Source organism: Xylocopa sonorina, chromosome 2 (genome assembly GCF_050948175.1).
Source record: "Xylocopa sonorina isolate GNS202 chromosome 2, iyXylSono1_principal, whole genome shotgun sequence".
Lineage (NCBI taxonomy): Eukaryota > Metazoa > Arthropoda > Insecta > Hymenoptera > Apidae > Xylocopa > Xylocopa sonorina.
In genome coordinates, this window is record NC_135194.1 from 13,462,929 (window position 1) to 13,488,749 (window position 25,821).

At 52.6% G+C, this 25,821-nt stretch overlaps 2 protein-coding genes across 3 annotated transcripts in view; both read left to right on the forward strand.

Moving 5' to 3' along the window:
• The first annotated feature begins 3,106 nt into the window (after positions 1-3,106).
• Ndg (Nidogen) lies at positions 3,107-18,209 on the forward strand. The gene is made up of 21 exons (XM_076910164.1): positions 3,107-3,444; positions 10,616-10,894; positions 10,970-11,175; positions 11,235-11,326; positions 11,408-11,554; positions 11,899-12,132; positions 12,218-12,743; positions 12,823-12,989; positions 13,142-13,279; positions 13,358-13,456; positions 13,768-13,914; positions 14,487-14,624; positions 14,931-15,047; positions 15,138-15,260; positions 15,352-15,686; positions 16,007-16,343; positions 16,439-16,661; positions 16,751-16,926; positions 17,041-17,149; positions 17,577-17,695; positions 17,872-18,209. The coding sequence occupies exons 1-21, from the start codon at positions 3,226-3,228 to the stop codon at positions 17,997-17,999; spliced, it is 4,059 nt and encodes a 1,352-aa protein (XP_076766279.1). The 5' UTR covers positions 3,107-3,225; the 3' UTR covers positions 18,000-18,209.
• Positions 18,210-23,969: 5,760 nt separating this feature from the next.
• The window catches only part of Neto (Neuropilin and tolloid-like), a 79,507-nt gene continuing 77,655 nt past the window's right edge, over positions 23,970-25,821 (forward strand). For both annotated transcript variants that reach the window (XM_076910169.1, XM_076910168.1), the window contains exon 1: positions 23,970-24,299. In XM_076910169.1, the coding sequence (XP_076766284.1) occupies positions 24,155-24,299 (145 nt within the window). In that variant the 5' untranslated portion in view covers positions 23,970-24,154. The remainder of the gene's footprint in view (positions 24,300-25,821) is intronic.

Consider the following 25,821-nt stretch of genomic DNA (forward strand, 5'->3'; position numbering starts at 1 on the left):
CCGATCGATCGTAAAAGCCAAGATTCCTGTGTCGTTGTCCGTTGTTAAACGAAACCCGTACGCTGTATTCGTCCGTGTTTGTTAGAGACTGTTCTTGCCCCGCCACTGCCCGAGCACAACGCGTACATGATCGATCTTTACCTCGATCGTCGTCCTCCGCGCGATATTCACGGTTCCTTGCCTTCCTTTCCGGTTCGGTTTCCCTATTCTCTGGCCCGGACTCTCTCGTCCTGCGACCGACTCGAGACCGCGATCAGCACGACGATCTCCTTATTCCCGACGATGCCTTCCAGCTGCCGCGTTCCTCCTCCTCATCCTCCTTCTGTTATCGAGGGTGACGCCGCTCCAGAACGAAGTAACGCAGCTAGACCGAATTCCCGGATCAGCCACGATCGCAGCTTACTTTAACCCTCCCCGTGTCCCTTCGTCCCGTTTTACGTTCGAGTTATAGGGGAAACGCGCCACTCCGTCTACCGTGAAATACGACTAGTAAACGATTCAACGGGTAATGATACGTGTGGCCGTCTCGAAGCAGGACCATAGCCAGAGAATCGGATGCGAATCGCTATGGTTTTGCTCTTGGATGGACAGGTATTCGAAGGGTCGGCGCGGACGAGCGCGTTTCATAGGTGTTTCTCGTCTGAAATGCGCTCGCGTTGCATCCGCGTGACGCTCGCGCGTAATTCGACGCGGCGTCGAACCGCCTCGGGTGGTACGCACGCGACAAACGTGGCTCGTCCGCATCGACGCCGATAGCGCCGTAGCAATTAAGGATTAACCGACCCTCGCGCATCATCCCGCTCGTGATAAGCGAACGACATCGAGCACACACGCCATTATCTAAAAAAAAAAAAAAAAAAAAATACAGGTACACACTGACACACACGTACACGTGCACACACGACACAACAAACACACACACGCGTCTACTGTACCATAGTACTTGTACCATATTTATATTTTATATGTACAAATTAGTCATGTAATTTCTTGTAATAAAGATCAATTTACAACGTGTACAGGGGGCGAACGGTTTCAGGTCGCGGTCGCAAACTTCTTCACCCAAATCTGGATCGACGAGTTTTTCTCTCTCTCTCACCGCCCTCTCCTCCCTGCCGTTCTTTACCCCGACGAATTCCAGTTCGGTTCGTGACGAAAGAGAGGAAACGGGGATGAGGGACGGAGCGGGCTCCGGCGTGGAATTCCACGGACAATTTATTGGATCATGCTGCGAGCCGTTGTGTGCCAGGACCACGGTTCGCGACGTATGTATAGCCGGGCAAAAGTGGCGTCGTTCCTAAGAGTTAGGGCGACAAAGTCGGAGATCAGATGATTTTTCACGCGTTTCGCTCGGAAATTCTAGGAAACGAGCCTGTGGGAATCTACGACGCGGCTGCTACGCTCGAGCCAAGTATAAACCGCATTACGCGACGCCTCCTTATTAATAATTAGACTAGCCGGGGGTATTTTTATAAATTCTCTAGACGTGGTGAGCCGTCACGGGGGACAATGCTCCCGAGGCGCGACACCCACGCGCGTACGACCGCGGCACGACGAAAACGGCACGATTGAATGGGACGCGGTGCAGGTAAGGACGTAATTAGAGGTGGAACGGATGGGCCACGCGGAAGCGAGCTAATGACGCGGAAGAGGAACAGCGATCTCGCTGGATCTCTGCCTTCTGAGAGACTTCCGTCCCAGTTTTGGAGGGGTTCGCGCGGGACACTCTTGGAAGTTGCGAGCGAAGGGTGTTTCGAAGGGGAATTCAAGCCAAACGGGATCCAGGGTATAATCGCGCGCCGTGTTCCTATCGGAACGATGGAGCTAATTAATTCACGTGAATTATATTCGTGCGACTATGAGACCGTAACATTGAGACCGTTCTGAGAATAGTACCAAGGTTGGATTGTGCGCCGTGTTTTCACTCTCTTCTACCATGAATTGAATTTTAAGCGGCTTTATGTGCTTCCTGTCTGGCTTAATTAAACTTTCGAATGTCAACGGAACGAATCATTTCAGGGAGAGGAAAATAATCGCGTTGATTTGGAGATGAAATTGACTGGAGCAACGAAAAGCGGCTGAGTCGCACTGCTCGTGGAACGAATTCTCGTTGAAGGAGGTGTTGGATCGGGGGACTCAGATTGGACAATAATCGCTGGATCTTTACGATCGTTCGATGTGGGTACGGATTAGAGCGACCTTGGAGACCAATTGCAAGGCTCCCCGCGAATTATTCCGCGGATTATTGCCGCAATTAAATCCTTTAAAAAAAGCTCGCGCTGATATCCGGCCGCGTAATCCGCGCGGACCTTGGCCGGACGCATGACAGGCCGAAGGTGCAATTGAATCAATCGCGCGGCGCTGATTCATTTGCATCACGCGCAACAGATAACGGATAACTCCTAGCGCGAATAAAAATAGACGCGGCGTAACCTCTGCTCTAGCCTGGTCCCTCCGGAGAACGCGAGCGTTAGAGCAGCGCGATCGCGCTGCTCGGAGGAAATTGGTATGGTTAATTGGCCGTGAGAAAAAGAGGAAAAACGACGCAATTGAAACTCCTCGCCGGGGATAGGGTTACGACAATCGACCATTGTGAATATCATTGATACCCGCGACATTGTTTCGTGGAACTCGACCACGCAGCCGATCGTTCCTACACTACTCACCAATGATACGAACAAATATCGACACGTATACATATCCCAGACGATCGTGAAGTCCGTAAACAAGTGAATGAAATGAATGAAACGAACCAACCTATCAATCCCTTCACGATACCCAAACTCAGGAAGAATACAGGAATCTGACAATTCTGCCAGCAATATTCCGTACGATCGTCGACAGTGTCCTGCTCGATCGCTCGCTCGAGCAACCCCTCGCTGAGAGGGTTAAAAATCGAAATCGCGAGGCGTACGTCGACTGGTAGCGGCAGGCATCGACGAAGAACGCGGCGATGCTCGCGCGAGCCCTCGCGAGGAAGAGTCGAGCGATCCACGAAGACGAGCTGGCCAGGCCTCGTCGGGGAGGGGGTCCCCGGGCACAAAATTATCGGCGGCAACCGGGAGAGAGCAGCGAGAAGAGCGGCCGCTCCGCGTTTCATACGTTCGTACGAAAGAAGAGAGGACGGCGCGGCGGGCAAAGGCGATTAGGGGGCGGCGAGAGAGAACGACTGGTTGTCGCGGCCGTGCCGATCGACAGTACCGTGAAGGCAGTCCGAGAGAGAGAATGACTCGTCGCGCGCGTCATCTCAGCGTGTCGTGGCCAGCCCTTGCGCTGGCCCTGCTCGCGCCCTTCGCCGCCGCCCTGCACAAGAACGAGCTCTACCCGTACCTGACGCCAGGGGTGTCGATCCTCCAGACGGACCCGAACGGGTGGCTCATGTCCGCGGAAGCGACGCTGAAGACACCCATCGTGTTCTACGACCAGACCTTCAACTCTATATTCGTGAGTAAACCGACGGACGAGTGGCGACGAACAGTCTACCGTTGTTAATCGTTTCTTTGGGAACGTCTGGGGGATGATTTCGATCGTTTCACTACCACGCAGACGTTTCACGACGCTCGCGAAATTTTTGTACCTCTTCGAAAATGTATATCTTCCTTAGACGAAGAAAGTTCGAATGTCTCACGAGTAACTCTGAATCGTAGATATTTTTTAAGAGTGCAGAGGATGGTAGGGGAGTTTGGTTGCATGTAAACGATAGTCGTTATCGACGATGATCCCGTCGGATTGTCGGTATATTTGATTGCACGAAACGTCGAGTGGAGAGAGCGGGTCTATTTTTAAAACTGGATGGAAAGGTACGCGATTCAGCAGAAAAATCGTTATTTTTACCCGGAGCGAGGGCGGTCGTCGCGGTTTTCCGTCGGACCCGTTTAATTTCGGCGCTCATAAAAATACACGGTCGAAACAGCGGGATCGAGGGGTGAGGACCGCGGAGAGGGCACCCGGGGGCCATCGGGGCGTCGGCCAACCCTTTGGAGCGCGCGAAACTGTGTAAACACGGGCAAGCGCGTGTCGCTGTTTACTCGCTCCGCGAGGGTTGGGCGCGCGCAACGCGAGGAATCGTTTATTTAATGTTTTAAATTAGGACCACTGTTTGCGCGTTGCGACGGGAGACCGGTCTCTTCTTCCCTCGTGTAAATACAACAAACATCGTGTCGCGCGCCGGGAAAACGCCAGCTCGTTTCGAAACAGCCGGTCGCGCGAGTATTCGAAGAGAACGCGGGGGGGAGAAGAAAAAAAAAGAACGAAGGAGACAGCCTCGGGACGGTCGGCGGCGATTGTGTAATTCCTTTCGTTAATATTAATTCGCGCGAAACGATGGAAAGCCAGAAACGTTCGGTCATCCCCTTAATTCGACTCGTGGTCTAATCTGTCGTCATCTTCTGGCGTGACACGAATTCATTGTCCACGATGACGGTCAATCGGCCGCAGCCGGCGCGCAATCGCTTAATTGCAGCTGGGTCGTCGCACGGGTTCCTTCTTCGCGGCGCTCCCTGCGATCGGTTGCGCGACACCCACCGCCAACAAGATGGAATCGTCTTCGACGCGCGTTCACCGATTCCAAACGCGTCTGCAAACTCCAATGGATGTTTGCGAGCAACGGAGATGAGGTTCGAGCGAATACGGATCTTCTAGATGCAAACGATGCTCGAGCCGTGCAGCGGAACCGAAACGCAGATATTTACGCAGCGTATTTCGCGTGAGTTCAATAGTGCACGGAAAAAACGTATTATGCTAGATAACATCGCTGGTGCGTAACGTTATTTGAAAAACAGATCCAGTCGAGGCGTTCGCCAAGGATGCGCGAACCCATTGCTAATACTCGTCGCGATCTCGTCACTCGTTAGCAGAACTCGCCCCATCGCGAAGCTCGAGAGGGGCTCGCGATAAGGCGAGCTGGACTCGCGGAAAGTTAGACACCAGGAAAAATCGGGTACAAGAGACAACGACTCGCGTCTGGTCACTGTTCGAGCCGGGGAAACGATAAGCCGCGAAGATTTCGGGAAAACAGTGAATCGTATTGAGTCAGAGAAGGCAAACAGCCAGTGTACTCTGTCAGATTAGAGGAGTCCTTGCTGGTGATCTCACGGTTTCCACGAACCGATTCACGGCGTCGCGCGTACGCAGCGTGAATGAACGTTCGCTCCGCGGCACGTACACCCCCGTCCCCGTGCAGTCTGCACGTAACGTAGGTATCTTCGTTCTAATTGATCCAGCCGAGCCAAGGTGTATGATCTCATGCGAGCCCGCGTGGCGTCATCTGTTTTCATCTCCGCGTAAAAAGTCGCGCGTAGGAAAACAGGCGATCGAGACCGTGGTAATTACGTATCCGTGACTGGTCACGCTGTTGGAGCCCATTTACGGCCGACCAACTAACTTCGTTAATAAGATGTCCTTCGTTGATACTAAGAACGTTGCGTAGACGATAATCATCTAAGGTAGAATCGGAAAACTATAATACCATCTTCTGGGCTCGAACGCGCGAATTGAACAAGGTTAATTAACGAGGGAGAAGAATCCTTCGTCTTGGTCGAACGTCTCTGAGTCTCGCGAGGAGAACGTTAAAGCATTCGCATGCAAATCGTGATTCTCATTTTCATAGAAATCTCTCGCAGCCAGAGAAACGAAAACTTTCCACGTTACCAGGCTCGTTTAGAGACACGGAGGCATGTGTTACATACACGTAACCGATCGTTCGTGCGTCTCTCGTACCTACGATCTCGTAGCTTAATTCATCGCACGGTACACACGCTCTACTACGTCGAGCACGTGCACGACGGCGATTCAGGCTCCGTAGTACACCGCTCCATTCATCGACACGCTCGATAACGCGATCACCGTACCGAATCACGGTCGCATTATCGTGATGGCGCCTGCGTTTCGGCGCCAGGGCCACGCGTCCGTCGAATCAACCGTTGAGCGAAGGAAGCTTTATACTCAGCAGCCTCGACGAACCAGTCGAGAAACGGAGTCCTCGATCGCAGAGAAGATACGCGTGGAAGCGTTCGTGTCTTCATTCATCAAGTCGCGGTCTCGATAAGTAAAATCGAGCCACCATAAATCGTTCCGGATCCGTCTAGCTCGGGACCTGGAAGCGAGTCTCGTCTCGCGCTCACCACCACGGTTAATTAACCACCGAGCCGGGCATCAGATAAATATTTAATTAGCCCACCCCGTTGCGCAAGAGTGCAGAGGAGCCGCGATAAATCTGCTGGTATCTGGACAAGCGGACGAGAAAAAAGAAAGAGGAAAAATACGACGCGGAAATTCTCCGCGGAACAATGTAAGAACGAGGGTAATTAAATAATTAAAGCACGTAAGCGCGATCCGATGAACGTTTTGATTCATCGCGCGGGAAACTGCGGAGCCATTACGCGGTTATTTCGCGGAAATTCATCTGGACGAGGCGAGCGCACGGAGAGGAGCGGCTCGGTATACCTGTTGGCTTCCGCGTGCTTCGTCCGCGGACGATACGATCTGGCTAAACGAATGGTATCGGAAACGGTCCCGGCAGATTTGCATCCAGACGGACGTTAATGCGACGGACGATTTACGATTGTAAACGCGGCCAATTAGCCTTGACGCTTTCCCACATTAGTTACCAGACGATTTGTAGGAGGAACAGCTCGACGGCGTTGCGAAATTCTCGCGATTCTTCGAACTGGTCATCCAGCGAAGGCCAATTAGGCTCGGTTGAAAAATTCGTGGCTAATTAAATTACCAGCAATAACGAGAGGCTCCTCGTACCCGGTCACCACGAACGTCAACCGTCGTTTAACTGAGGCCAGTTTCGGGAAGAGGTGTGGCTAATTAACCAGGCTGGTTAACGACGTCGCGTCGCGGATCGAAACGCCTTCCAGCCCTCCCACGCGGGGTTCGACAATTCGTTCGACGACACGCGACGCAGATGCCACGACGGCGCGCAATCTTCTCGAGGAAGCGGAGACGACGGATGTTTGGCATGCAGACCCGGGTTTAGGCACTCCGCCGGTTTGATTGACACAGATACTAGCCGCGATACATACGCGACGGTCTACTTAGAGCCGCTGCCTACACGACAATCATCTCTATTTCGTCGCTTATCGTCGACGATTCGCAGTCATCAAAATGATTGCGGCCGATTATACGATTGCGTTAGCGCGTGCTGTCCGCATCGTCCACCTCGTGTCTCTGGAAAAAGTGCTGCTCGGCTTCGACGTTGCTCGATACGGCGGCGAAAATACGGAGTTCGAAGCGCGGTCGACGAACGAGAATTTCGTTTCGCGCGAGATCGACTCGCGGACGCTCGCAACAACCCCTTCACCGGCGAAGTGTCCCGCGAAACGATCGAGTTTCGAAAGTTTAAACGAGCACGAACTCGGTGTTTAACGCAGTCGCGCTTGTTGTTTGCCCGGCTAATTGAACCCCCGTTGGGGCTGCGGTTTTCCACCGCACAGCGATCTCCTTTCCCTTTTAATTTCTTTCGCGATTCGAGGGTGGCCGAGTTGACCGCCCTTCGTCTCATTAGAGCGCTGTTTTCCCGAGCCAAACACGAATAATCGAACCGAGAACCCTTTGCCCCGATAATAATGAACAGCCAAATACGAAAGAGAGAAACTGAGAGAAATGGGGAGACGAAGAAAATTTGAGGGAAACCTCTCTCTCTCTCTTTTCTCTAAAGCAGAGAGAACGTCGACGAACGTATTTACGAGCGTAGATAAAAAAAAATAGGACTGATCGTTCGATCGTGTACATTTCCAATTACGAATAAATGCCATTACCACTGATAGGGAGCGGCGTCGCGTTACACTCGGTTACCCCGCTGGAGTCGCCGCCGTTTATCGCGCGAACCGCGATAATCGGTGACATCAGGAAGAGAATCGGCGAGTAAGACGGTTTCCACGTATTACTACCAGCGAGTCCCTATCTATTTTCACCGTTTTCCCTCGCGTTCACGATTACCGGGGATTACGTGTGTGCGTGTGTGTCATCGGCTCAGCTGTGACCTACGACCCGAGCGATAGCCCCGAACGAGATAGCGGGAGCCCGGCTACGATCCTCCTGGAACGCGCCGCTGTCAAAACGTCCCAGCACGGAACGAGGGGAGGAGCGGAGCGGGAACGGAGGATAAACCGAAGTCGGGACGGGATACAGTGCCGTGAAAAAGTTTACGAGCTCACCTGGTGACGCTGGTATTTTCCTGTCAGTCTGAAACGTGGTTTGCTGTCAGATTTTTTTTTTCGACGTCGACAAATTTCAAATCAGCGCACCAAAGGTAACTGAACGAAAGGGTTGCGAAATATTCCACGCTAAATTAATCGATACCCATCTATTTAATCAATTTTAAACGAACGAGAAATATTCGTAGCTAGTCGAAGAAGAAGAATTTTTCACGACACTGTGGTCGACAGAGACGCGATCGATAGCCACTCTCGGACCTTCCATCGATTATCGGTGATCCCGGTTTGCCGGCGCCCTCGTAATTATCGCGCGTAAAATCGCCTAATCGGAAATGACTAATCCGTGCCGATTGCTATCGATCGAGGCTGGGATTAAAAGGAGAGAAAAGCTCGATCGATCGGAATAATTACGGAGACGTGGCTTCGAACTCTTTTCTCTTCGCTCCTTTCCCGTCTGTTCACCTTCCATCCCCTTTTTTTTAGCCAGATTCGACCGGCGCGAAATTGGCGGCAGTGAAAAGTAGAACCTCGAGCGCTGATCGTGATTTACGCGCGGTCGTCAAAAGCGCCAGGGGACCGGTTGAAAGAGACCATTGTTTGTAATAAAGGCGTCGCAGCATGTATCTCAGACATGTTTATTAGGCGTACCGTGTCTGTGGGGACCAAAGTAGAAGAATTTTTTGGGTAAAAGTAACTGGTATCCCATCGTCTCTGTTTAATGTAGACCGATCGTTTGTTTCTTAGATCTGAGTTGAGTAACGACTTCCCTCTCGACTTTGTGAAAAAGATCTAAATTTACGTTCTAATAGAAGAAGAACTCTAGACATTCTAATTTAAGGAACGGACGTTAAGTCGAGATATAAAGTAAAATCCATCTCTCTTGGTCGAGGGCTTAGTAACACCTTCCTCCTTTTTCTCCATAGAAAATACCTAAATTTATATTCCAATGGAAAAAGCGATTCCAAAGATCTCAGAGCGGCGATTCGTTCTCCATCGCGTTGGAACACGAAACGCGTACCGTCAGAAATCGACGGGACGAATTCAACTGTTGCTCGGTGGCGTGACGAAAAGAACAATAGCCTGGTTGATCTAATTCGTGTCAATTCTCGTGACCAGGTCGCTCGTTGAACGATGCGCGCGACTAGGGTGTTAAATTCAATGCGGCGCCCGCGGTATTAGCGTCCGCCATGAAAACAATACCAGCGTCGAACAATCGGCGCAAAGTTCGGGACCAGAAACAGGAGCGTGGGAGCGGCTGAAAACCAGGCCGGAATTCGGTTGTCGTCGGTTAAACTTCGCCGGTTAGCCAGCCAGGGTCGTTGCCTGTGAACCGTCGCTTCCGAGTTTCCTTTCGCCCGACTCCCTGTCGTCCATCTTCGTTTCGTACTTGCGCTATTTCGAGCTTCGCCTCGCAAACGTAACGAGCTAGGAAATAATCGACTGGATGGCTATTTCCGGTTGGTACAGCGTCGATGCTGTACTCGTACGATTTTAGCGAGCCTTCAGCGAGCGCAACCCTTTAGAGTAACTGGAATTCTGCCCGTTTATCGCTGTGAAATGAAGTTTTTCTCCTTTAAGTTCCCTTTGATCTTCGCGGAGGGCAAAATCGACTGGCTAAAAAACCCCTCGCGGACAGGAATACTCGCAGACGTCTAGAGACCCCATTTCCAAATCCCGCTGACCCAAAAATACGCGACGAAGTAGGCCGCGCGCGTACAGCAGCCGCGTCGGCGGAATCGTTCGCGGGAAAGCAAAAATAGTGTTTCAGCGAAGGTTTAATTCGAACGGCGAGTACGGTGCGCCCCCGTGGCGACTATGGGGCGAATATGGAGCAACGCGCGCGCCTTTCAGTTTAGCCAATTGACGAAACGACGTCTGCGCTCGCAGACACGCGGTGTCCAGCTGAGCAGCCTGACTCTGAATCCGTGTCTTCTCCAAACGCCTCAGCCTCGTTAGAACGAACGCGCGCACCCGGGTGAATGACTCTTGGTGGCGCGCACCAGACCATCCGTTGCGTCATCGACCAATTCCGCCGTGCGAAACGCGTACGAATCGATCAGAAATCCCCGGGGACGCGCACCTGAATTACGATCGGGGATTATCGAACACTTTTCTCGATCCTCCTCGCCCTCCAGCGTTCCTCGTTCCAAGAGCGAATCTAGATATGCAAATTTCTACCCTCAGGCTGGGCTTCGTAGAGGCTCGTAAACTTCCGAACGATCTTCTTCTACGGTATATCAGAGTTACTTTCAGGTAGAATTTAGATAAAACCGTCGTGAAAATGTTCTCCCTCGATTAGATCGAATGGGATAAAGAAAGTTCGCCAGCGACTACCGTAAGATCGTTCGCGTAATGGAACTCTTAATTAGAGAGAAACGGCCGTCGAATTTTCCCTTGGCCCGCGCCAGTCAGACAGCTTTTTCATGAGGTTACTTCATCGCGCGTCGCAGGTGAACGGAAATGGCGTCCTCTCGTTCGCCATGGCCATGCAGAGGTTCTTCAACATCCCGTTCCCGTTGGACCATCCGGTTATCGCGCCACTCTACACGCACGTCGATATCAGAGGCTCAGGAAGAGTGTACTACGGCGAGACAGACGCGCCGGAAGTGCTCGCCAGGGCCGGTGGAGTGATCCGTTCCGCGTTCACGGACGCTGGTGACTTCATACCGACTCACGTGTTCATCGCCACGTGGGTGGACGTTGGTTATTACAGCGGGAAAAGCGACAAGGTGAGTCGAGCGTGCCAAACTGAATTCAGATCGTTCTATTCTTGTTCCCGCCTAACGCGGCTCGACACCCTTCAGGTGAACACGTACCAAGTGGCGATCTCTTCGAACGGCACGCATTCCTACGTCGAGTTCCTCTACCCGGAGAATGGGATACAGTGGATCCAGGGTGAATCGCACCCCAATGGACTGCCAGACGCGAAGGCGCAGGCAGGGTTGATGAGCGAAGGAAGAATGTACACGCTGAAGGGTTCTGGGACGGATCAGATTCAGAACATCGACAAGTGAGTCACGAGTCGATTAGCTATTTATTATATACAAATTATATTCTATTGTCCTGCAGGCGAACGAACGTGGACAGACCTGGACAGTGGTTGTTCCAAGTCGGACCGATCGCCGACGACGAGGACGTGAAGGTTCCCGATCATGTCAGAGGTGAATTCTAAGTTCTCGAATGTCTTTGTTTTCGATAAATAAGGGGATGGTAGAATTGTATCGTGTTTGTTCGTCGGTCAGACAGCGGCGCGACGAACCAAGTGGCCGATTGCAGGACAGGAGCGACCAGCTGCCACAGCAAGGCGACGTGCGTCGACTACGAGGTGGGCTTCTGTTGCCACTGCAAGCAAGGATTCTTCGGAAACGGGAAATCCTGCCAGCCGAACGGTGAGAGTCGTCGGAACTCTGGCCGCCCTCCAATTATCCCCGGGTTACGTCCCCTTTGATGTGGCCACGGTGCATAAAAATTCTCTTTCAAGGGGCCTCCGCACTTTCGACCGACTCGTCCCTCCCGGAACGGGCGACGAGTGTCGCGAAAACCGTTCGAGCAACGGTCCCTCTGATCTATTCATAGATCACGAGAGAGAGAGAGAGAGAGGCTGGCCTCGTAAACGACGCCCTCGCGGAGGGAGGCCCTTTGAACAGGGGAATACATTCCCAGCTAGCCGCAAATATCATCGTTTACGAATCGACGACAGAGGCTTGAAAGGGTTTCCTCGAACATCTTTCAGATATCCCGTTGCGCGTGAATGGTCGCATTTCCGGGACGATCAACGACGTCGAGTTCTCCGCGAGGGATCTGCAGTGTTACGTGCAGACGAAGGACAGCCGTACGTACACTGCTTTGTCGAGGGTGCCGGAAGAGGTTGGCGCCAGCTTTCAACTGCTGCGGAATCTGGGCGGGGTGATCGGCTGGCTGTTCGCGAAACCGATCAGCGAGACGAAGAACGGATATCAGTTGACGGGTAATAACAATTTCCCCTCATCCCCATCTCGCTGGCTTCCTCGATGAAAATCACTAGCTATTCTCCTGCGACGCGATCGATTCAGGGGGCTTGTTCAATCACACGGCGGAGCTGACGTTCCCGTCGAGCGGCGACAAGGTGACTATACGAAGCAATTACCTCGGGCTGGATGTCTTTGGCCAGGTGAAGATGGAGGCCGAGATCAAAGGTACGCTGCCGCGGTTGACGAGGGACGCTCGTGTCGACTACGGCGACTACGACGAGCTTTACACGAGGGCGCAGGCTGGCGTGATACGCGCGCACAGCGAGAGGGTTTGCAAGGTGAACGAGGGTGGCGGCGAACGGGAGATCAGCTACACGGTGGACCAGACGTTCTTCTACAACGAGTGCCCGTATCTGGACGTCGAGCCGGAGGACGATACCAGTCGACTGAAGTTCTTCAGGGACGTGACCACTTACGAGGCGACCGAAGGGATCATTCGTATCGCGGTGAACACGAAAGTGGCACCCCTCGAGGAGGAGGACCCCTGTATCCAGGGGAGGGAGACTTGCAGCGAGCATAGCTACTGCACCGTCGACGGGGATAGTTTCAAATGTGTCTGTAACCCTGGGTAAGACTTTCTGTCTGTAATTTACAGAAAGGAGATTGTGTGAATTTTGTGTCTCTTAATGTTCTCTTTTTGCGATCAGCTATCAGTACTTGTACGAGGAGGACGGAAGCGCGACCTGCGTGGACGTGAACGAGTGTACCGCGGGAAACCACATGTGCTCCCGCAACGCGCAATGCATCAACCAAGAAGGCAGCCACACTTGTCAGTGCAGGCCAGGATTCTCCGGGGACGGTAGAGTCTGCGAGAGTAAGTTCGTGCTATTTTACCAACAGACAAAGCTGTACCGTGCTCTGATAACCGCACGGGTCGTCTAGTCGGCTGAAAAATCGATATCTTCGGACCAAGTCTGCTTTACGAACGGCTAGTAACCGATGCATCATCGTCTGTTGAAAATATAGTGGTTTTTTCGTGCGAGAACACGAGATGCGACAATTACGAGCACTGCGTGATGATCGAGGACGTGCCCACTTGCATGTGCCTGCCTGGATACGTGGACACTGAACAGGGCTGCTACCCTCAGACTACCCCGACACGCGGTGAGAATGTTCACCATCTTATCTGGCGATACTTTTCCAAAGTTTGTTCAGCCAGTACTAGCTAGCGAATCGTTGCAGGTTCCTGCGATACTGAGGGTAACTGTTCGGAGAACGGTGCCTGCAAGTTCGACTCGATGAACCAGAGTTACGTGTGCGTCTGCTTGCCAGGTTTCACTGGTAAGAGCTTTCGAATGATTTATCGGACGATTCAGCGTGCAACGCACTAGCCATCTTATTTCGAATAGCGAGAAGTTACTTTTTTACTGAACCTCCTATTTTTAATCCCGATCACTCGGACCACTAAAAGAGTAGCTACCTTTGCAATTCAAGAATTACATTCGAGAGATTCCAAGGTAAGAGTCGAACCGAAATGGAGCCAAGGCGATCGTCCAAATGTTCTTACCCAATTTGGCCAGGCTCTGATTGCGTGCGATTTGCGAGCGAAACTTTGGATCGACTTCCGTGCCAATGGTCACGATCGTTTCTAGGCGACGGTTACACGTGCTACCGGGACGAGACGGGTAGACCGGAATGCGTGAATGGATCCTGCCGCTGCCCATCCGGCTGGGAATTCCAGAACAACGAATGCATCCGCCTCGAAGAAGAAGCCAGGACCGTCGACTACGATCCGAGCCGTAAGTACAGATTAAAGGAGACGCTCGTGCGAGCTTGGGACGTTCGACTTCGTCCGGATCGTTTGCCGCTACAATTCTATTGTCCGTGGCTTCGAGAACTCGCGACAGTTAATGCTGCACGGGAACGATCTTGGATAGCACGCGAGTCTCGAGTCACTCGTAAACTCGGAACTTTCGATCCTCTGAGAGAAAACAATCGGGGATAGGAAAGTGGCGCGAACGTTGGTTGGTTCGTGTCTTTAGAAAAGCAGGCGAAACAGTTTTTTTTTTTTTATTGGAAGAGAAGATTAAAGATTACCGCGTCTGACAGACAGACAGACACGAACGTTCGTACAACACGCGTAGACGGCTCTCGTGCCACACGTTAAGACAGAAATGGTAAATTGGACGTTCGTTCAGTTCTCGAAGGATTAACGTGCATTGGAACAGCGCATGAAAACTAATCGCACGTAGAGTGTACAGGCGATCGAGTGTCGAGGCGGTGTAGCATGAACTACGATTATAATTGTCTCCTGTGATTTGCGACGATCACTAACCGACAGCGTCGAATCGGTCTGCATGGTGCGTTCTAGTATCGGCACGCCCAGTCCCGCAATGCTACGAAGACCAGTGCATATGCCCCTGGGGATACGATTACGAGCATTCGGAGGAGATTTGCGTGCCACGGCCCGGATACAACCACGAAACGATGGGTCCATCAGGAGTACACCGTACGATACCCCGCTTTGCTACTGCTAACTTTGGGTCCGCCCATTAACAATACTTTTCGCATTGGCTCTACGCTTTTATCCTTTTCTTTTCTCTCTCTCTTTACTTCACATGGAACTTATTACGGTCCTTGAAAACGTCTGTTATTGACCAGTACCACTTTCAATGGACTCTTAAAAAGGTTTCCAAACGCGATCCGCGCGTCGACCCGCAAAAACGCTCTCGCGGACCGTTCGAACGCGGATCGCGGTAGCAATTACGCGACGCCAGGTTAAAGCATTATCATAATTGCGCGCGCTTCTGTCCAGTATCCTGCAAAACGTGTCATCCGGACGCCCAATGCATCTACGTGCCGAGCATCGGGGACTACTGGTGCTTCTGCAACACCGGTTTCGAGGGCGACGGTACGGAGTGCGTAAAAACAGGTACGTTCATTTGCATACGATCGATCATACCGGTCTTCCGTCCGTCGACGCGAGCGAAATAAACGAGCCCTGTTTTGCCCGAGGGAGCAGAGGTGTCCTGTTTCAACGTGGACATCTGCGACCCGAACGCGTCCTGCCAGCAAGAGGAGTCCCAAGCCAAGTGCGTGTGCAATCCAGGATTCGAGGGTGACGGGACCACTTGCGCCCCAATCGGTTGTATAATCGTTCCTATTTTACATAGCATCTGATCGTCGAGAAAGTTACCACGGATTTTGCTATAACGAAAACGCTCGCTGTAACGCAGACGAGTGCAAGAGCAACGCGAACTGCTCGGAGAAGGAACAATGCTTCTACAATCCGGCTAGCTCACGGTACGAGTGCACGTGTAATCCAGGATTCAGCATGGTGGACGGCCGTTGCGTGGTGTCCGACTGTTCCACGAACCCGTCCATGTGCCACGCGAACGCGCAGTGCGCGTCGGACGGCAAGGGTGGCTACGAGTGCCTCTGCTTCGCGGGATACCGTGGCGATGGTATCCACCATTGCGTCGAGGACCATATCGGTTGCTACAATTGCGACAGGAACGCGGTCTGCAGCTACAATCAGACTACCAAGAATTTCGCCTGCGTCTGTATCCCGGTACGTAACTCGTCGATCCGAATTTTTGACCCTAAACGGAATCAGACGCGTCGCGTAGCCAGATGAAATCGCAGTAGTGACAAAAGACCGTCATTGATCAGTAGACGCGAGTAGTTCCCCCTTCTTCAGAGGCGCTAACGGTCGAAAGCGATATCGACGAGACACAGAAACACAGGGTTCTCGTTTAACTCGAACGATACGAAACCTGATCACGGACGATAGTTTATTGGGCAGCCTTGTTCCTTAACGAGGCCCGTGCAAACGTTTGCGCGAAACGGATGCAGGAGAGTGCGATGGTGTAGAAATCTGGCCGTTTTCAGGGCTTTTACGGGGACGGGTACACGTGCCAGCCTCAATCCTCCTGCAGTCACGACCAAACGCTTTGCTCGCCAAACGCTACGTGCGTCGCCACTGGTGAGAACCAGTTCGCCTGCGTCTGCAACGAAGGGTACGCTGGGGACGGGGTCGAGTGCAAGCCCAGGCCCAAACACGAGACCAACTTCCTGCTGGTGAACCGCGGAATGTCCACGCTTCGGATACCATTCGCGCCAACGCTGGAGAACCCAGGCGGACCGATCCACATCGACTACAAGCAGATGGCGATCGCCATAGACATCGACTGCGCGAACGGGAAGGCGTACACCAGCGACATCAACGGTAAAATTGTTTCCGCGGTGATTTCACGTCGCGTTGATCACCAGCCAATCTTCTCCGCGAGGGTGCCACTGTCTAGACGAGATTTATTCTCCCAGGTAATCGAATAATCGAGTTAACGTACAACGGATCGATGGCGGAGACGATCCTGTTGAACGTCGGCTCACCCGAGGGACTGGCGGTTGATTGGGTCTCGAGAAATATTTTCTGGACGGACAAGAAGAGCATCGAGGTGGCCAATCTCGAGACGAAGAAACGGAAGGTGCTCGTCTCGGACGGACTGGTCAATCCTAGAGGGATAGCCGTACATCCGTATCGGGGGTGAGCCACGGTTTTTTGGCTTAGTCGAGAAAGACAGCCAAGAACATTTTAAGAGTTCGCCGATCTGAGGGAATTCTGATCGTTTCCAGGAAGATATTCTGGTCCGACTGGAATCGCGCTGCGCCGAAATTGGAGTGGGCGAACGAGGACGGCACCGGCCGCGCAATCTTCCTTCAAGGGGATTACGTGAAATTACCGAATTCATTGAGCATCGATTGGGCGACCGACGAGCTGTGCTGGACGGACGCCGGGACTTACACGATAAGTAAATACGCCGTGAAATTTTGCTCCGCTAATAAAAGCCCCCGCTGACGATCGTCCGTAACCCGACAAACTCCAACCCCCTGTCGTCATTCCTATTTTTCATAATCGCTCGCAGGCTGCATCGAGATCGACACCAGGAAGGTTAACGTGGTCGCCAACGAGCTCTCCTATCCGTTCAGTCTCGCGATCTCGCAGCAGAATTATTATTGGACCGACTGGCGCACGTAAGTTGTCGATAAAACACCATTCAGCCAGCAACGACGGCCCTTTTCGCGTTTAACGAACCCTCCATTTGCTCGAATTCGCCGCGGGTTACACCCGAGCACCCTCGAACTGCTACGATATTTAACGAAATTCGTAATTGATATCACCGGTTCCATTCAACAGTTTATTGCAATTACACGGTCCTACTGGCTTGAAACGGGAGTGCATTAACGCCCGTTTCGAAACGCGAAATACAGTCCGCGTAGCGACTCGATATTCGAACAATAACCCGGTCGGCGTACTTTGGACGCGATTAGGCGGCCAGTAAAACAGTTTACGAGATACTAAAGCTTAAACGGGCGGGACTACAGCGTGTTAGGGAAATCGAACGGCGCAGAGCCACGCGGTCTCGTGGATATTTAAATCATCCGTTATTTACCGTCGTAGTCACAAAATCGAAGTCGCCACGAGGAGCAGCGGGGACAGGATGCAGGCCATACCGGTACCACCGGGAGGAAACGATAAATTATACGGAATAGTCGCCGTTCCTGAGACGTGCCCGAGAGGTAAATCAAATTTTATGTCATCGTTCCCGCCAGTCCATCCCAAATCAAATTGATCGTCCCTTTCAAAAGTGTTAATAAAACCGCTCGAACACCCCCACTTCGTTTAATCGCCACCCCAATATCGGTTGGTTGATCGAATTAATCGTAAAGAGGTTATCGCTTCCCCTCTGCGACAGTGACCAACGTCTGTCAAGTGGAGAACGGAAGGTGTAACAAGGAGCAACTGTGTCTGCCGAACGGCCAGGGTGGCAGATCGTGTTTGTGCGCGGACGACGCGGTGCAACCATGCACCGACGCGTATTAACGGCGCCGATCGGTGGTTGGAGGCTCGAGGAGCACGCGAAGACGGAAACGCGGCCAGTCGATCGAGACGAGGAGGAATTCGAGCTGGTTCGATCGCTTCGCGTTGGCGTCGACATCATCCGAGTTAGATTGCGTGTAAATTATACATAATATTACTACTTGGTAATGATTAGTTTTTATCGTCCACGGTTTTTTTTTTTCTTGCGCTGCACGGTGCTGCGGCCCAGTGAGGAGCGTTATTTAATAAAAATTGTCAGAAACGAATTGGTTCGTTCAATTTTTATACGACACCCTGACGAACTGTTGACTGACGAGGCGACTGATCGGTGCGAGGGATGAAATTTAGCGATTATGTACGAATTTGTGGTACATCGTGTCTTGAACCTGTTAGTAATTCAACGTTTCGCGCGGTATATTCGTACACCCTGATGCCGTTTGCCGTCTTTTCCGTGTCAGACTTGCGAAAGAGAACGTACAGAGAATTTCTTGCGCGTGAGGTGGCGTCATCCACGGCTAAAGACGGAACTTGGTTCAATCTAGAGGCTAGGGTGCCAAGATAGAAGCAGAACAAGAGGGGAGGAAGAATAAGAGTCAGGGCTTAATTTCCCGAACGATGACGAGCATTAAAGCGACTCTTTGTCGACGTTCCGGGTGCGTGGAGTAAAAAAAAAGAAAAATGATCTTGGTAAGGTGGTGACAACGAACAGAAAGGTTCAGCTTTCGAGAGGCGGTGCTTTCTACCGGCTGAACAAATAAACTTCCGCGCAACAATGAGCCGCTATGGACAGGGTCGCGAAAGAGAAACCAATTACGATGCTCATTAACGGCCGTAACAGCCGACTATTTCATTTTCCCGTCGCTGAATTACGTTAATAACCGAGCACTTGGAGGCTTCCTAATGATAAGAGTAACGCTGCTACTAGTTGCGGCATAAAAACACGACACCCTCTTCTATACGATCGTTTACCTTCGTTCCTGAGCTTGAGCACTGCAATTGCGACGAAAGTATCAAACGAGAAGACGACGAAGAAACATAAGAACAAGTAGAAAGACGAAGAAGAAATATATTCAAAAAGTGCCATCCGCATCGATCATAATCTTAAGAACGAGAGTCTATCGAGAGAACAATTAAATTTCCCTGAACGCGGTCTCTTTGAAATACCTGAAGACTAATTGACTGACCGCAGAATCGACTAGTCAAGCCACGGTAAAGAGCCCAGAGACTAGCGACAAGGACGAAAACGACAGAGGGCACCAAACCTTGGCTCGTCGTCCCGATCGCGCAGACAAGAATCTCCTGGCGATGCGTCCCCGAGGAGTTTTCTCGTGGCGTCCCAACATCCGGTCCCAGTTAACGACGAGGGAGATTCGACGGCACGACGGAAGCGTCGTTCCTCCATCTCCCTGGGAGATTACACGACGTTTCTTTCCGGCTGGGCAGTCGTCGAGCAAACCAGCCCCGTCGAGGCGGACCTCGCAGCCATGGATTCTTCTCCTGGACTTTTTCGACATTAATATCGGGCCGAGTTCTCGTTGCAAACGACGCAAATATTTGACGTCGAAACAAACAGGAGCACGGGAAGAAGTTATTTGTAAGACAAACACATGGCGGCTGGCAATATCGAGAAACGCGGTGGATATTGTTCGCCGGTGAATATCGATACGGGACTCGCATTCTCCGTGGTTCCCTTACGGTGGCCGAGGAAGTTTGTTATTTAAGCGGCGATCCCGCGGCGGGAATTCAGCCGTCGACCGATTTCAATCACACTGCTCGTGATCAAAGGTTCGATTACGGATCGGTGTCCTTTGATCAGGCAACCGGTTGCTCGAGATGAAATTGTGGCGTCGAATACAGCACCATTCACCGATGATACCATGGAACAGCCGACCACGAACTGGCTGTTACCTGCTGCGTAAATATTACACGAATAATCATAACGGAGTGAGAAACAGGGTAGCTGCGCGAGCTTGTGCAGCCTCTGATCGTAAACGGTAAGGACTGCTGTCAGTCGTACAGACTCGCGCAACAGGATATCCGTAAAATTCTCAGGCATCGAATTCAGGCATCGAAAGTTGTAAAGAAGCTATCGAATAATAAGTAATAAGTAATAAGAACAGTCGAACACTTAATTCCCGCATGGTCGTCTCTCCTAATGTCTAAGAGCAGGACGTTCGACGTTAACCCACGTGGAACGGTGAGCCGATCGCGAAGCGTTGCTCGAGGGTTCAAAAGGTACCTCTCGCGAAGATCAAAGTGTTGCGCCAACGGAGGTCCCGAGGAAATTGAACGAAAGGTATCGCGGTGCGTCGGCGACGGAGCGGGTGGTTGAAACGATGGGTTTTTCCGACGCGGTGCACAAGCGGCGAGCGGCCGCTCAGAGCCGCAATTTGCAATTTGCAAAAGAGCCAACGCTTTTGTCGATCGGCGCCCGGTGAATGGCCGCGCGAATTGGAAAACGTCGGTTAGACATCTGCCAGTGACGGGTGCTCGATCAGCCGGTTTGCCCCGGTGCCTTTTCGCCGGGCAACCGCCGACTTTCCTGCGCCTGGTCGTTCTTTCTTTTTAATTTCATCGCGCCGAATGAATTAGCAGCCCCGCCTACCGCCAACGAATTCCGTTCGCGCGCCGTGAAATAAATGACGGAACGAACACCAAGCGGAGTCTGAAGTTACCGATCAGACTCTGTTCCCCGTGTTTCCAAAGCTCGCGACCGTTAGAGCCGATCGATCTTTCGCTCGAACCGATATACGCGCTCGATGACTTCCGTGACGCGGCTAAAATTGCTCGCAGTCATTTTGGACCGTCGAGCAAGACTTTGATCGTTTGATCGCGGACGCGGAGACGAGTCGCGCGACCTCGCAAGAAAGGCGACAGCGACGGTCTTTTCCGGTACGCTGAACCGGAAACATCCGGAAGGAGGCGACGGCGCCATCGGCAAATAGTCGAGGAACCTCTCGTTAACGTCTCCACCCTCGACGTAGTCGGTCCTCGTGAAGGAATATTTGCGAAATCTCGATTACACTTTGCGAACGGGATATGTTTGTTCGGACAGGAGCAACTACTTGTCGTTCCTACAGATGTAACGTACACGGTATGCATCTGCGACTACTTCGATCCACAAATGTAACGTGTACATTTTGCTTTCGTTTCTGCTTGCGTACGCCACGGTCGATGCGTATCGCAGCCACTCGATATCCTATCGAGAGGTGCGTCAGTATCGTTTTATGTATAAATCAAATATCCAACGATTTCAGCAACAGTAAAGTGACATACAAAAAAATGACAAAACCGTGAGCGAATTTTTGAAAAGCGGCAAAATCTGACAGCTGTTCCATCGATGTCCTCGACGAGTCCACGAAGCTCACAGTTTACCCAGGATCCCTCGCGTTTTCAAAGCGTCATGAGTATTTAAGCAGCAATTTGCAGAGTCCGCAGGAGATTAGGACAGCGTCCACGCGGACGTTAAATAAATCTTCCTCGCCCGCAGGATCTCCCACCGCGACGCGGCAATGAAACAGATACACGCTCGCGTTATCACCGCCGCCTCCACTTTTATTTCAATTTCGCATCGTCGACCGAGCTCTCTTGTTCACCCGCGGCACGTACCATTCATTCAGCGGTATCTCTCGATTCTACCCCGCGATCGTTACGCCTCGAACGCTAGCAAGGTGTTCACGGTCAGCAGCTCCGACGACGCGACCATTGTTGGTCGCGCGCAAACGCGATTACGATCCTGCGAAAGAAAATAAGAAACGGCGTCGTGGCAACAATTACGCGGGCAATCGTCTGGGAACGCAATTACGAGGCGGGCTGGTCACAGCAAATTTCAAATGAGGACCCCAGGACCAACCATGTACCGATCGCGCACCGTTCTAATTTGCACGCGTAACGAGGCAGGTCGAATTAAACCTACAGGATCGAAGGCGCGGTCGATGGTTTAAGCAAGGGTTGGAAATTCGAATTCGCTGGAGATTTTCCGAGGAACAGCGGTGGCTCGCGGCAGCTGACGCTTGGCTCGCGACCGCGAGCGGAATCCTACGAACCGTACCGGCGCGTCTAGTCCGCGTGCTCGCGAGGAGAGTAACGGCAGGAGGGGTGAACGAAGAGGAGCCGCGCTAGTCAGTCGGCGGTGAGACTCCGCGTGCGACGCCTCGTTGCCGTGGCATTTTCCTCTCCCCCTCGGGAGCCGGTCCGCGCGCGATTTTCCGCTCCTCTGTCACGTGTGCGAGTGTGTGTACGCGTCCAGACGTACGCGTGTGAACCCTGACACCGAGCCGGAGGAACCGGAGAAGTGGCTCGTCGAGTGGGAACGCGACGACCGCGAAGTGTCCATCGACGTGAGTGAGTTTGGGGGTTGATCGACGAGCGGATCGACGGGGAGGATCGGGTGTCTCGAAGGGGTGCGCGGTTACGAGGGTGCGAACGGGGTTCTCGCGAACGTTTCATGGCAAATCGTGTCGTGCTCTCTCCTCGTTACATGTTACTCGATGGTTCTGTCGGAGAGCAGAGACCGATGCACGGCCGCGACAAAAATATCCACGAAAAATCTCGGCAGCCGGCCAAGCGGCCTCGAGAGATCGCCATAGTTCGGGGCACGGATTTGATAAGATAATTTAAAGGGGGCCCTCCTTTTTACATCTCTCCGCTCTCCTTCTCTCCGACCTACGCGAAATGAATTCCATCGTGTCGCTCGCTGGAGAAAAGCCCGACCGTTTGCTATTTTAATCGAGCAAATCGCTTGCCATCGCAGCGCGTCGAAGCTGTCTCGTTGGAGTCTAATCGCTGAGCGCGCCCGGCGATCGACGCTCCGAAATCCCGGCGAAAAAGACGGGCACGCGAGCACGTTCGTTGTTTTTAGGAACCGGCTGTTCACGTGGTCATGCATATTCAGCTCGCCGACGAAAAAACAGGGGGAATGGAAAGTTTATGCTGGCTCCGTAGGAAAAGCCGCGCGGCGATTTTTACCGCGCGCCCCGTGTTTCCCTCTTCCGCTCGTTCCGCCTCTCTGTTCCCCCGCGTCGGAAGTTAAACGACCGTTTTTCTCCCTGACCAGAGAGAAGATTAACAGGGGAAGGTGAATAGTTTGTCGGATGAAACGGAGCGCGGTGATCGCGGGTCCATACGAAATTCCGATAAAGCAACATTATCTATTGATTCGTCGCGCGAGAAAGAACGAATCCACGCCTCACTTCGTTGCTACGCTTTGTTTGATCCAACGGTGTGTATCCGGTAGCGGGCTCGAAGTTCGCAACGGGAAGAACCGAATTCGATTGTGACGAAAACGGGAGACGAAAATCACCGAGGGCAAAGGGAGAACCTATTCACGGGTTATCGAAGATCAGGCTTATCGGTTTTCAATTTTCTCGGCTACATCTATGCAGCCCTCGTGGGTGTCGCGCTGCGTGGAATATTCGATCGCCAGCCGCGGCAGTGATACAGGCTCGATCATCCTCGACCGTGACACGAAACACCTCGACCCTCGCCGTTTTGTTTGCCCGGTTTTATCGACGCCGTGCCGCATCTGTCTGTCAACTCTAACCCCCACCGATACGGTGGAGTTTCCCCGTTCCATTCCTCAAATTCTTCATTATCCATCTGCGTGTCGATAATACCAGGGCTTGACGAACGCATTTTGCCATTCAGATAACGTGGCGGCGGTCGAATCGCTCGTCAGGGAACCGCGTCGACCGGATCGGAGTAATCGTTCGTAGACTCGCGAGGGCCTAACATCGTTTGAATCAACCGCGTCGTTCGATTCGCACGCTGGACCGATCATCGACGCCACGCTCGATCGCGCGAACGAAACCGCGAGCTGTCCGATCGGTTCATGCGTCGACGTCGACGCGAGTGTGATCGAGTGTGGATCGCGGCGACGAACGGAGAAGAAACGTGGCGAGGAAACGGCGCGTGTGGTTCCCGAGGAAACGTGGATACGAGCGCGTGTTCTGTTAGTGTTTAAGAGAGGAAACGTGGATACGAGCGCGTGTTCTGTTAGTGTTTAAGAGAGGAAACGAGAGAGATCGCTCGCTCGGTATATATGTTGGTGGGTGTGAGCGTGCGTCGCTTGTGCATCGACGAGGAGGCGAGGCGAGGGTCAAGCTGGCGCGTGGAGCGACGACGACGGCCACGTGGAAGCTCGGAGGAACGTTAAATGAATGTTGTTGCAAGGGGCGGCTGTGATCGTGAGAGTAGAACCGGTGCACGGCGGGATCGGCCGATTTCAATTCATAAATGCGCCAGAGGAGGAGCCCACAATGGTGGCTCGGCTCCCGCAACAAGTTCTACTGCTGCTCGTACTCGGTGAGTGGAACACGCTCGCTATCTGTACTCTATATTTAGTTTCCGACCAAGCCTTCCGTCCCGTCTTCCGTCCGAAATACACCTTGAACCCTCGATCGCTACGCGGGATCGCGACTAAGACGGATACGACGCGTCCTCGCGCGTCGAGGCACGTCGAGCTGGACGAGGGGTGCAACTACTACCTGTTACGCAAGGGGATGACGAGCTCTCGAAACGCGGGCTCGACGCCTTTCGCGTCCCGCTCCTGGCATCGACCGAGTTTGCTCTTCGATTAAGCGAAACCAGTCGAGGGGCCAGAAATCACCGGGACTGTACACAGAAATTTCGTTTTCGCGAGCTGCGAAACGAGCTCGGAAAATTGAGAAGCTCGCGCGACAGCGCGACGGAACACCACGTAGCAGTCGCGGTGGCAGCCGCGTTGCGCTGGCTTATGGGCTTTTACCAGTAATGCACGCGCGCACGCTAAGGATTTGCAAAGTCGATTTTCTCTTCGAGTCTCAAACGCAATTTCGCCGGTCTTGGTTTCGAGCCTCTGCTCCGCGCCCTCCGGTTAGAACCACCCCTGCCACTCTCAAGTGTTTACAGCCAAACACTCGGTACATATTAAGGGCTGCGTACGTTATACGTCTATACGTTTCACACCGGAGGGATCGATGTTGGTACGTTAATTACCAGCGAGGCTAATACGAGGGCATTCGATTCCCTTTGTGCCCTAACTTTCCTCGTAGTTTCGAGGGTCGAAGGAGCTCGCCGTCCGGTGTAACTAGGTTCGACCAGTCATCCCTCTGTCCCGCGGGGACGCCAGATTTTAACAGACTAATTCACCGGCCGACCGATCCGGTAATCAGAGAATTTCAATCGGGGAAGTTTGTCAAATCGAGTTAATTGTTCAACCTGTCGATTGGAGCTGCGTGAATGGCGGGCTGGTCTCTGTCGCCGGTGATTTCTGTCAATTTTCCCGGGTCTATCGATCCTCGTTGGCGTTCGCAAAAATCTCTGCCAATCAATTTCTCCGTCAACAGAGGGCTGCTGCTCGTCAGCCGATCGGACGTGTAATCTAGACGTTTCGCGCGATCAATTACATTGTCCCGTGTCAAGGGTCTCGATTGCGCTTTCAGCCGTGGACCGAGACAGCTCGCATTGTTCGCCGCGAAGGAAAGCGTAAACTCCGCCGCGAAGCTTTCAACGATCGCTGCCGGACGCGTCTTTGCTCGAACAGAGAAATCCGTTTTCGAAATGCGCGAGCAGCCGAGATCGTCGTCGAGACGGATGAAAATCTGCTGCCAATGAATCGCGAGCTGGGCGACGCGTGCTTCGCGGCGGCCCATTTGCGAAGTGGAACTTTTGTCGTGCCCCAGTTGATAACCTAAACTCGACCTACTTGTATTTTAACCGGGTCGTTAGCGAGCGGACAGAAAATTCGGACTCTGATCGTCTCGACTCTGCGGGGGACGATACGATCGGACGGATAATCCGAGCGGAGGCGGCTTCGCCAGGACGAGAAGCGAACTTTAATTAAGCA

Bases quoted from the DNA above. Each gene is read 5' to 3' on its own strand.
- Ndg (XM_076910164.1), top strand. From the start codon at position 3,226: ATGACTCGTCGCGCGCGTCATCTCAGCGTGTCGTGGCCAGCCCTTGCG. The intron at 12,744-12,822 runs GTAAGACTTTCT...TTTTGCGATCAG, and splicing joins AAATGTGTCTGTAACCCTGG to CTATCAGTACTTGTACGAGG. The intron at 16,344-16,438 runs GTAAAATTGTTT...TTATTCTCCCAG, and splicing joins GTACACCAGCGACATCAACG to GTAATCGAATAATCGAGTTA.